Source organism: Toxotes jaculatrix, chromosome 2 (genome assembly GCF_017976425.1).
Source record: "Toxotes jaculatrix isolate fToxJac2 chromosome 2, fToxJac2.pri, whole genome shotgun sequence".
NCBI lineage: Eukaryota > Metazoa > Chordata > Actinopteri > Toxotidae > Toxotes > Toxotes jaculatrix.
In genome coordinates, this window is record NC_054395.1 from 15,391,026 (window position 1) to 15,403,807 (window position 12,782).

The 12,782-nt window shown below is 43.4% G+C and overlaps 1 protein-coding gene across 2 annotated transcripts; it reads left to right on the top strand.

The window, feature by feature from the left end:
• The first annotated feature begins 235 nt into the window (after window positions 1-235).
• Window positions 236-2,202, top strand: her9 (hairy-related 9). Of its 2 annotated transcripts, none has more exons than XM_041066304.1 (4): window positions 236-599; window positions 745-840; window positions 950-1,037; window positions 1,157-2,202. In XM_041066304.1, exons 1-4 carry the CDS (start codon window positions 492-494, stop codon window positions 1,738-1,740), a joined length of 876 nt encoding a protein of 291 aa, XP_040922238.1. In that variant the 5' UTR covers window positions 236-491; the 3' UTR covers window positions 1,741-2,202. The 2 variants fall into 2 exon arrangements, with proteins under 2 accessions (XP_040922238.1, XP_040922245.1); XM_041066311.1 differs by having other exon boundaries at window positions 1,160-2,202.
• Window positions 2,203-12,782: the final 10,580 nt, after the last annotated feature.

Here is a 12,782-nt window from a genome sequence, read left to right on the forward strand (position 1 = left end):
TCACTTCACAGCCCGGCCCGGCCGCTGCTGCTCACCCCGCTTTGTTGTTTGTCCCTGCAGGGCTGATTGAGCAGCGCGTGACTGACGGCCCGCGGGGGTGTTGTCCAATCAGCGCTCTGCCCCGCGTCCAATGGGTGAGTCCTCTCTGCTATTGGCTGAGGCGAGTGTGGGAAAGAATGCAGAGAGGGTTTCACACGAACTGGGAGCACGCGAGCCGTGTATAAGTACCGCAGCGGCGTGTGTCGGTGGCAGAAGCGGAGAGTTGCCTCGCGCGGTGTTACACACGCTCCTGTACTCAGGTGACAGCTCAGTGATAACAAACGCAAACTGATCGGTGGACCCGGCCGTCTCAGGCGTCTCTTTTAATCCTCTGCAGTGACTCAAAGTGAATTTCAGAAACATTTTTTTTCCTTCCTATTTTTTCCGGCGCTTCCAACAAAAAAAGGGATTTACTTATTTACAGTTTTTTTTCTCCCCTGGTTTGATCAACGATGCCAGCTGATACTATGGAAAAGCAGACGGCATCCCCTATTGCCGGTGCCCCTGCAAACGGATCGCACACACCGGACAAACCGAAAAATGCCAGCGAGCATAGAAAAGTAAGGATTTGAATTTTCACACGCAAATGTGTAGTGTCTTCTTGAGTGAAGAAGATTCAGTTGTGAGAGGACATTCCGATTTGCAAGGTGACATCTGTGATTGACGAACAAGAAATTTATATAGAATTGTTTTGATTCTTTGCAGTCATCCAAACCTATCATGGAAAAACGCCGGAGAGCGAGGATTAACGAAAGCCTTGGGCAGCTCAAGACACTCATCCTGGACGCACTTAAAAAAGATGTAAGTTGAGACTAGCATTGATGCCTTCAGCGAGTCTTTCTTACAGATAATTATTTCTTTTTAAACGTACCTTGAATACAGACTCAACTTTTCGTCTTACCTCCCGCAGAGCTCCAGACACTCCAAGTTGGAAAAAGCAGACATCCTGGAGATGACAGTGAAGCACTTGAGGAACCTGCAGCGCGTGCAGATGAGCGGTAAGTTTACTGAGTCATATACGTGAGTCGAAAAACATTATGAGGTTATTACAAAACTGCTGAGAGAGTCACAAAGCCATGTATGTGTCACTAATATCGGTCCTCTCTCTTTCCCCCAGCAGCGCTCTCAGCAGATGCCACCGTCCTGAGTAAATACAGAGCGGGATTCAACGAATGCATGAACGAGGTCACCCGCTTCCTGTCCACCTCAGAGGGGGTGAACACGGAGGTGAGGTCGAGGCTCCTCAACCACCTGTCCAGCTGCATGAGCCAGATGATGTCCATGAACTACCCGCAGCAGGCCCCGTCCCAGCAGGCGCACCTGACTCAGCCCCTCCATGTGCAGCTCCCATCCACTCTGCCCATCAGCAGCTCTGCCATGGGCTCCAAACTCAGTCCTGCCGAAGCCGTCTCCCCTAAGGTGTTTGGTGGCTTCCAGCTGGTGCCCGCAACCGATGGACAGTTCGCTTTTCTGATCCCTAACCCGGCCTTTGCCTCCGCCACAGCCCCTGTCATCCCCCTTTACGCAAACGCAGGAGTGCCTGTTGCGGTTAACGCGAGCCCGGTGCACGGAAGCTCCGCACCGACCACAGCATCTCCAGTTCACGGGATGACGTCCTTCTCCGGGGGTTCCCAGGCGGTCAGTCCCGTGGGAGTCAGCACCGGCTCGGAGAGCAGCGAGCCCGTGTGGCGGCCATGGTAGTTTAAGGGACAAGAGACTCATATGAAATCAGTTTGCATTATTTTTTCCAGTTTAGACATTTAACTTACTGCACACACACAACTGTTGCGGGGGTTGAACCTGTTGACTTTTCCTTTATGGAATGGTAAACCTAACCACTTAATAACCCCCCCAAGTAGTTTTCGTTGTTTCGTTTTATGGAACAGGAGTTGCCTTCTGTGGCACATAGGTTGTTTTTTTTTTATAATTTATTGTCTGATTCCAACATTTGGATGTCAGTGATAAACATGCTGTACATGCAGAAGAATTATAGGAAATTTTTGTTATGAAGTACTTTTTATGAAAAGGTTTTTAGTTTTGTACAGAGTTGTTATGGATTGTTATACCAAAGCTGTGTTTTATATTCTTTGTTGTGTTGAAAAGACAAAAAACTGAAGTTGGGTGATATCCCATTGTTTTAATAAATGACTTTTAAGAAATGAATGTTTTGTCCACAGCTTGTTTCTATCACGTCTATATTGCTTTGTTGTGCTTTAAGACGATAAAGGGTAATTCTGTAGTCTTTACTTTTCAAGCGTAAAAGTCACATAGATGAACTGATTTTAAGTTAGGGAATGTAACTTTTAAACATGCTCACAGTGGCTGTAGCTAAAAGTTTTAAGTGGCCACCTTGTCACCGGTTTGGCGGGAGCTCTTTACATCTGGCTCTCTCTAGAATGCCTCAGGGGACAATGGGGGTGTATTTTTCTATTGCTATAAAGGTAATTAAAAGTTTGAAAAGAGTCTCATCCTGTATGCAGCGGGAGCTTTAAGAAGTCTTAAACCCTATTCATGAGCCTGGGAAATGCGCTCAGGGGTTAATGTCACTAACAGATTGCCTCAGTGAAAGGAGAATATGGAAGGATCCTCGCTTCCTTTTGTGTATCAATTGTTCAGTTCTCACTCCCAGTGGGCCCATACCTCAATAAAAGGAGAAAACGAGGGAACTTGTTTAGACTTTGGTTTTGATGGCGGGGAAACCTGACGGATATGAATAAAATGATAGCAGGTTCTAGAACATTTGGAGCTTGATTGTGACTTACTCTCCAAAATCACTCTCTGTGTCCTGGCCTGTTTTATTTACGCACCTGTGGCCTACATCTTATCAGGTGGCTTTACCCTCACAGCGTCACATACTTTCCTGTGAATTTAAGATCTCTCTCTCTCTCTCTCTCTCTCTCTCTCTCTCTCTCTCTCTCTCTCTCTCTCTCTCTCTCTCTCTCTCTTCCCCTCCTGTCTCTGTTTATCCCTGGGTGTAAACTTATCTTCCTCCGGCGAGTGAGGTTCGGAACTGAGGGCAGTGTCTCTGTGTCGGGCGGCGTGGCGCTAGCCATGTGTCAGCCACTTGCAGTCAGTGGGCCCCTTTACTTTGGATTAGGTTACAGCCTGGTGACCGCCGGTCAAAACCCCTCAACATTTAATACTCCACCGGCGCGTCGTGGGTGCGCATGGCAGGCACAGGCCAAAAGTAAGATGGCTTTAAAGTGTTTCTTATTGCCTTGGCCACCAGCACATGCAAGATAAACAACCTGAATGTTTTCTCTTGTTCAAAATATTTAGGTTGCAAACTTTAAGCTATGTGCGAATCTCTTGTGCAAATATATCTACAGAAAAGTTTCCGTGTATAGAAATTTCATATTCAGCCTCTAGGTAACGTTTCTTTTATACCATGAACAATACAACAATACAGCAATATTATTGTTTCAGTGTCTTATAAGAAGGGAAATGCTAAATGCAACATAAATATAGAAATATATAAAAAGATCACATGATTAAAGAAACATTTTATTGTTGTGTTTATTTGGGAGTTGGGAACACCGAGAATAAATAGAAACATGAAACATTTGTTCTCAGAATAAAAATAAAAAGTAAAGTTAGTGACAATCTAAAAAAAAAGGTCTGAAACTTGTGACTGTAACTTGGCTTACGTGACTTGTGATGGGTGTTTTTGCACGGATAACTTTTTCAACTCCTGATATTCGTCTTTCTTTAACAGTTGGTCTCACTTGGTAATTCGTGTAGTTGCGTTCTCACTTTCACCCTGCTGAGTGCCAGTGCCCTGCAGATGACACCGTCGGTAAATGGCACACTGAAACCCCCTCTCCTTGTGACGTTTTAGCAGCTTCCTTCTGCGAGGAGGCATACTGAAACACCAGTTGGCACCGTGTGTGGGTTCTGTGGTTGTTCCTACTGCCTTAGCGTCTGAGTTAATAGTTCAGAGATGCCTTTGTGGAGCTGAGGTCGTGAGAACCGAGCGAACTAGTCTGCCTGCGGCCGGGCACAGTGCCAGTCAGTAAATCCCCGCTGGCTGGCCCGGTCGTGCAGCCGCTCTGCGGAGGTGAGGAGGCAAACACACAAACGCGTGGCCGCCAAGAAGCTGAGCCTGGTCCGGTGTGAACGCGAGGGATCGTTGGGGGTCAGGGCGGTCGGGGGCGGGGGTGGGGGGGGTCTCGGATCCTGCAGTATGCGCTCCCAAGAGAAGTTGACTGAGTCCATCCTATTTTTATATGGCAGCATGAAGGCTGTTAGCAAATCAGGTTAAAGCTGCTACATCTGCTTGTGTTGAGAAATGTGAGGATAAAGAAATCTCATTTTCATGCTGTTTGCACTGGAGACAACAGATTACCGAGCAGCAGGATTATGTTAAATAGAAAAGACATTAAATAAAAGTTTTAAACAAACTGTTGCAGGAAGTCTAAATGTAACAACGCACACCATTAGAAATAACAGTGTATAAGGGCACAGATGTAAAACAGACCATACGCTGTCATATTTTACAGATGTCTGTTTCTGAAGGTAGTGCATATCCAGATGTGGACAAGTTGAATATTTAATTCTGCTGTTGGTCCGCTCCACTCAGAGGGGCGCAGGTTCAACAACATAGGCTTACAGTACTGAGGGAATCTGGATTACCAGCATTATATAAAACGAAACAGGCGGGAAACCCTCTTTGGTGATGAAAAGGATTCCTACAGAGGGCTGAATGTCCCTCGGGGACCTGCGCCATCACGTCCCTCGGGAGAAGTCGCTATTGAAAGGGGGTAGGGGGTCATCAGAGGAGCCACAAATTATCATTCTCATTAGCGACTGAATGGAGGAACGCGCGCACAACGTTGCCGCCAAACGTTTAACATCACATCTCCCTCCAAATTCACAATTGCTGTTTTTGCATGAGGCCTTGTTTAGCCAGCACTTAGTTCTTTTTGTATGCAGTGTCTATCACAACCAGTTACAGTGAGGGGTGCATCTTTCATGCTGGGCTGCAACAAGGACAGGAAGGGGGGGCTACGCTCTTCATCTCACCCATTTAAAGTATTAATAATGATATCAGATAAACCCCTTAAGTTAATACATGTGAACATATACATACCATACCATACCATAGCATTAAAGAAGTAGGAACGTGGAGGTCGAAGTCCCCAGTTTGATAATAGAATGAGTTTTCTGGATGAGCCTTATGAGAGAGGTGTCCTGGATATAGACACATTAATTTTTGTGCCACAAAGTTATCACATCTTCACTGGCTGAAGGCTGAAAACCTACCCCTTTTAAATTCTATTTTGTTTGAAGACCTTTATTTTGAAGGTACTTCCTGTTTTAATCGTTTTTTACGAACTATGGACACTTAACCGTGTATCCTCCTTTGGAAATTTTAAGCTCCTGACTGCAGTGGGAACAAGGTATTTTTCTTTTGTAACGTTGTATTAATTTGTATGTATTTTGTAGATGTAACGGCGAGAGAACATTTAAGTGAAATTTTGTTGTAAAGGTTACTCCGAAAGTTAGCTTCTTCTCTCTCGCTAGCTTTAGCATCGGTGTGTCTCTGCTAGGCATTTTAAATCGGCGGTTCTGAAATGAATGCTCTTTTATATAATTAATGCAGTGTATGGATTCTTTTTGTGCTTGTTTGTGTATTTGTAAGCGCTTATTTTTTGTTGTCTGTCCTTTTAGCTCTTACGGTGTTCACAGTGGAAAGGAGTGAAAAGGTAGGAAAATTTTATTTTTGTTCAATAAAAAAAGGGCTAAAGCATGAACATTAACAAAAACCTCTGAAACATCAGTACGCTTTACCATTGTCTGGCCGGGGTTCGCTACACTGATAATAGAATGAGTTTTCTGGATGAGAGAGGTGTCCTGGATGTAGACACATTAATTTTTAAATGTGCCACAAAGTTATCACTGCAACCAAAGACATGATCAGGTTATTTCCTTTGTCAGTTAATCTCCACTGGTTGAAGGCTGAAAACCTACCCCTCTGTTCACTTTACAGATTATTTTTGTCAGAAGATGTATACAGATTACATTAATTTATGATTACGTCTCATGGAGCAGATCACCAAAGGGGAAAAACAGCCTTTTCGCTTGGAGCTCTGACAGTTGTTTTCTGAATGAACAGGCCACCGTCTTTCCCCTGGTCGTGGATTGTTTTAGAGCTCCACTGCTCTGACTTTCATATGGATGACAGGCTATATTTGTTTCTCAAGCTGAAGACGCTGCAGCTATGAGAACAGAAGGAAATGTTCTGCATGCTTTGGCCGCAGGTTCTCGTAAAGGGAAAGGTGGGGCTGGAGAAGGAATCAGGCATGAAATGTGTATATGTGTCAGTCTGTGTGTGTGTGTGTGTACTGGACACTCCTCCTTGCACCTGTTTCCATGAAAATCAGAGAGGGCGATAGGGAGAGGCGGATAAGGATGAGGAGACAGGCAGACAGACAGGCCGAGAGGGGTGGGAACGTGATAAAAAGGTGGTGTTGAAACTCAGGAAAGTACAAAGTGGTTCCCTCAAGTGTGTGATCCAGCAATGACACATCCGCAGTTGTTTGTTTTGAAGGGCGTTGGGGCAAATGATATAAGCAGCAACGCTGGAGATTAAGTTGACAGATTATGAACCTATTTTTTAGCGACACCTCACATTTGACTCCTTGACACCTTATTAACAGGTGTTCACTTCTTATATATTAGCCGTACACGCCTTCCTCCTGCCACCACCCGCTCTTTTTTGGCTCCCTCCATGCTTCCATCCTGTGTCGGTATTTATAGCAAGGGACCACTTATCTGGGAACGGGTGTGAAGTGCTGGATGTGCACAGACGGAGGAGGTGAGGCAGGGTGGGCAGACGCAATGGGATGCGTCAAGCCTGATCAAATATCACAGGGTCCGGGTGCCGCGTGGGCTCCGTTGATCCTCACCGCTTGTCTACAGAACGTATTTCTGAGGCCAGGTTTGGCTTTTCAGCAGCTTCTCCAGTTTCAAGGCACGAGGCCTGTGCCTTATAGCCTTTGCAACTGGTGCAGATTCCACAAGAGAAAGTAAAGGGTCCTCTTAACAGGGCTAGAGGTCATTCTGAAGACTCCTAGGTGGCCTTGAAGGAGACGTCCCCTTAAATATGGACACATTTTTTTCACAGTTTTATCTATCGAGGGGTCATCCCTGACTTTCCCCTGCAGCTTCGGCAGCTGTTGCTCTATTTTAGGTCTGGTTCAGAGTTCAGCAGCACTAGTCTCAGAGGTAAATACTTAACTAATAGTGTCTAAATGTAGTATGTGAAAATTAAACAGCTTAGAGATGTGATGACGTTGTGGCCCCTGAGTTAAGAGAGCATTAAAAACAATTCTCCCATGAAAAACAGAGATTATATTGCTCTTAAACTGCAGTAAGTAACACAATAAGTAGCCCTTTAGGGCAAATTTGTGCTTTATAAATAAAACTGATTTGACCTAACTGGACTCAAGGCAGTTCAGTATAATGATAAAGAAATAATTGCTATCTGAAATGGGCAAAATTTCACAACAGACATCATGTAGCATTGTCACTGTCATGGCTAATATGATCAGAAAATACCAGTTCACCATAGAGGTTAACTCAGTATAACCAATATTGTCCATCTATGAAACCTCCGAGGACTGCATTCAAGTGTGTGTGTGTGTGTGTTTGACTCATCCTGTCTCACCACATGCCCAGACTCGTCCCCAACTTGACACTTGAGAACAACAGGCACACTGATCTGACTCATATGTATTTTCATGATGCTACTATCTATGTCTGTTGTTTGTGTGTGAGTGTATCTGATTTTGTGGAGACCAAAATGTTGGACCCCACAAGTTTAAATGGCTGTTTGAGGGTTAAGAGGTAGGGTTATGGTTAGAATTAGTTTTAGGTTAGGGTTAAGGTTAGACATTCATCTGTGATCGGTAAGGTTCAGGTAAGGGGTCATTAAAATGTGTCAATGATGGGTGCCCACTGCCCACAAATATATTAAAACAAGGTTGTGTGTGTCTGTGAGTGAGTGAGTGAGTGGTGGGTGAAAAGGGTGTAAGTGAGTGTACACATTTGCATTGTGTGGTTGGGTGGCAGCGTGAGAAAGAGCTTTTGACCTAGTGGATCCTGCAAGATAAACTGAATTTTTTTTTTTTTTTTTACTGCTGTCATTTGCAAGAGTTGCTAGCTGACGGTGCCAGTCACTTTTTAGGGAAGATTTTTTTCAAGCCTGTGTGTACCGTCTTTGAATTTGACTAGTCACAGCAGGCAGTTCACAAGTATAATTAATTATGTTGATAAAGGCTCTGTTCCCTTTAACTGCTCCAACAAGCCTTGCCAGTGAGCACTTATACACAATATCAGAGCCTTGGATCTAATAAATCGAAATGTAATGCCATTATTAATCATATTAGTTATACCCATGTGTTTCCTGCTATGTCATGTTATGAGGTCTGCTGTGGAAAGGTCTATTAGCTTCTTTCCTTACAAAATTATTTTTATATATATTACAGTGGATTCCAATTTCACAGGAAAAGTCTCAAAATATATTAGTTATTATTATTACTTAATAAATTTACAGAAGAACCGTTAGGTCGGTTTCATTGTGGCCCTCTTTCTCTTTGTATCACTCTCCATCTCTGTCTCTTTATGTTACAAATACTGCAAAGTTAGCATCCTAGACATTTTCCCGTCGCATTAGCAGAAGCTCAAGGAAACTCTTAGTGCCTGTATTATATTTAGCAAATGAAATACATACAAGCATGTTTGACAGAAGGATATTCTGCTGTGCGAGGTGTTGAAAAGTCTTCTTTCCTGACCAGCTATCCCAGTGTGCTGAGACCTGTGGTCTTCTCCGGACCCTGGTTAAGCTAGGTGGTGACAGCCGCACTGTTGCAAGAACATTATCACTTTAGAACTGTGGCGAGGGGGGCATTGTCCCCTAAGCAGGATGTCCTGGTGTCTGGTCCCATCTCATATGGTCTATCCTTTGTGTGTGTCTCTGTCTGTGGACATTGGGGGCAAATCCTTGAAGCAGATGTGACCAGGATTTGAAAAGGTGCCATCACCTTTTTAAAATGTTGAGCTCTTCCTTCCCTTACCATGTCAGTAGATTAACTTGTTTTTTCCTTTCTTTATCATGAATTTTCCCCACGTATAGATTGTGATGGAAAATACCAAGCAGACACTGAAAATGTAGTGTAGGTGATGAGTGTGTCAGTGTGTCTTTGCTCTGGTTATGAAATGAGTCCTTGTCTTTTTTTTTCTTTTTCTTTCTCCTTCCCTCTGCTTCTCTTTTCATGCCTTGGGAAGGTAAACACTCATCCTCTTTGCCCTTGTTTTCTTATGGTAACTGTTGAACAGTGTGTGCTCCACTCGTGGTTTTATTGCTTGGATTGTCATGCAAGAGGCAGGGGAGACAAGTGTCAATAAGTGGATGGCCTCACTCCAAACAAATGCGCCCAGAGAATGGGCAAAGAGGGCTGAGAATGCAGCTGGGTACACACACCCACCAACCCGCCCACACACACATACACGCAAACTCATGCACACACAGACACACACACACACACACTCACTCGAATGGTGAGTGAAAACAAATGGTTTCTTAATGCCCAACTCCCTGAAGACATTGGTCAAACATTATTCAAATACGATATGGTGACCACACAGCTCAAGAAGCTGTCATTTCCATTTTTAAAATCCCTTTGGGACATAACACTCGAGTAAAATCTCACTGTAAACAGAGGAATCTCTGCCTGTTTGTCTTTCTTTCTTTCTGTCCTTCAACTTCTCAACAACCGCTCATCCGATCGACTTCACACTTTGCATTTATACTGATGAAGACCCAAGGAGGTGCAGTGTCGACTGTGAATGTTTTTGGATCAGCAGTTCTTGAGAAACACAAGAGGAGAAACATTAAGTGACAGTCATTTAGGGCTGGGGCAACGAATCCACATGACCGATGTCACTGTTTATGACAACGGTGCTTTGCAAGGATGGCTGCGCTTGGTGAAAGCACAAATTCCCTGGAAAACAAGCTGCAACTACAAAACCTTGTGTGAGAGTACAAGTGAATTGGAGCTGGAAATGACACATCACAGCAGTACAACAGCTATGCACGGTCACTTGAAGCGAAAACAACCTGGAGCGCTATGTTTAAGACCAGATGCAGCAAAAGCAAGATAACACTGTTTTGTTTACTTTTTATCCCCACTCAAGCATGACCATCTAATGTTGTTATTCAGCTGTTGTATATTTTCTGTTTCCTTTAACGGCCACGTATAAATGCGAAAATGGCTTAAACTGTTACAAACTTATTGGTAAAGTCTGTAAATTACATTCATTCTGTTAAAATATGGCATTAGTTTTGTTTACATTGTACTGTATATCTTTATTTAGAGGCTGATACATACAGAAACATTACATACTTTTTTTTATTAAAAATTTCAATAAAGTTTTAATGAAATCTCTAATTAGCTTAATGTGCTATGGGGTTGGGAGGGTAGGGGGTAAGGGTAAGGGGGTGTGGGTGAAGGATATAGATGACAGGTAGAGAGTTATGCCTGTGATGGTATTTGTGTTTTACGATGGCAACTGGACTTGCTGGAGATTCTTGAAGATGGTTCTCCTCTCATCCGAAAGGCTTCTTCAGCTGTAACTGACTGGTGGGAAGTCCTCTGTATTTAGCCTCCGGTGGGGTCGTTAACACCCCGAGAGTTGTCACACGTGAGTTGCTGACCCACTCGGCCATCTAATGACTCCCATGATGGGTGGGTGGGTCAGTAACTCACACGTGACCTCAACGACCAAGAGGTTAAATACCTAGGAGTCTCCACCAGTCAGTTAGAACTGAAGGAACCTTTTGGATGAGAGGTGAGCCGTTTTGAAAAACTTTAAGTTAGCCTTCATACAGCATGTGTACTATGTGCTTTCATATAGCACATAGAAATACCATGACCTGGATGACCACGACCTTCGTCTTGCTTGCTATTCAGCTGCTTTGTGGGTCTGCGTGAGCATCTTGGAGCTGTTCATTCACCTTGTTCCCCTTCTGCTGGCTCTGCTTCCAGCTCGTTCGTTGCAGTGGTCTCATGGCAGTTTTTGTTTTCATCCTTGACTTGCCTCTTCCTGAACTCTAGATGCTTTGTTTTTTTAGTTTCTTTCCTAGAGATAAAAGTGCGAGGAGCTATCCCAAGTGTCTTTAGTTCCAATTATGTCCCATTCAGTTTTCCATGGACAGTGTGAATCTACATGAAACTCCTTTGGTTGAATCATAAATACTAAAGATAAATAACTCCTCCAGAAAATATCTGGTTCTTAGTAATATAGTATACAAATAGAAAAGGTAACTTAAAAAGTCCATTTCAGAGTAAGAAAGGTTCAACTGCCGAACAAGAAAAAAAAAACAAAACACATTATTAAACATTATTCCAACTTTGGAGTGTTGACACATTATTCCAAGGTGGTCAGCCCTTGTGTCCAGAATGTCAGAAGCTTTTGACATAATAAGAGCTGAACTTGCATCACAACTGTAGAATTCATGTTTTGAAAGTAAAACTACCTTTGACACGTGATCCTGTATTTACCATTAACCTGACTAGCAGTCTAAGAAACAGAATAATCTCAAACACAGTACCCACCAAAAACCTACACCACAAATAAAAAACATTTTCTTTTGCCTTAAACATTAAACAAGTGTTAGTGTACCTTTAGCTATAGCCGGTATTCATTTGTCTTTGGATGTGTTTTGACCAACTTTACCACAAAGACAAAGGACATGTACCGTCCTTACTCTCAGTCAGTGTAAATGTTTTGCCTGTTTTAGTGATCTGCCAGCAGTGTGATATTAGGAGCGGACAGGCCTAGTTCAGTTACGTGTGTGAGTGCACATGAAAAACCAAAGAAGAATATTGTTGCAAAATGATGTGTTAGTTTAAATATTACAGCAGACATAACATGACATTTTGAAACACATCATCAATCAACAGATCCACTCCCCTGCCCACATCAGTTTCCCCACTGTCATACTCTTATCTCTGCTAATATAACAAACAGCTTTTTAGTGGTATTTAACAGTGGACTGACAGAAGGTAAACACTGCCTCTTCAGCCGCCTTGTGGCTCTGCTTGTGTCTTTCTGTCTGTTGGTGGTGATCGCTCCAGGATGGATCACCCATCCTGCGCGACCACTCATCTCTAGCCGCTCTGCTCTCGAGAGCTGAAGAGACAGGGCCTCATGATGAATACATAGACCCATGATAAGATTAGCATGGGGCGAACACACACATGGGGCACTGTCTAGCATGTTATTCTCAGTCTTAGCCCATTCATGAAGGAATCCCTCCCTCTGTGAATGTCTGGCCGTATGTCTCTCACTGACACTCTCCCTTCATGTCTCCCGGTCTCCTGCTTTATTTGGGATGTTTAAGAATGATGCTAACAACAACAACAAAAAAATTCCACTCACCCCTATTGGTATCTAGGCATGCAGACACTTTTTTTACCCATGACATGTTTGTCTCTAATCTTTCTGCCTCCATCTATGTACAATGGAGGTGAATGTTTTTAGTGTAGCTCACAGTATTGAAAAATGACATTCATCAGCATCATATCTTTCCAGAAATGTCCCCATTACTCCTGAAAATCAAGACTGTGAAGGGAAGTTTGAAGTTTTCACACAAACTACTTTCTACTATAGGACTGGGTGGATGAATACCAATTCTACCAATACTGTATTGTTTTGAGTATGGACTTCAGTGTTAGTGG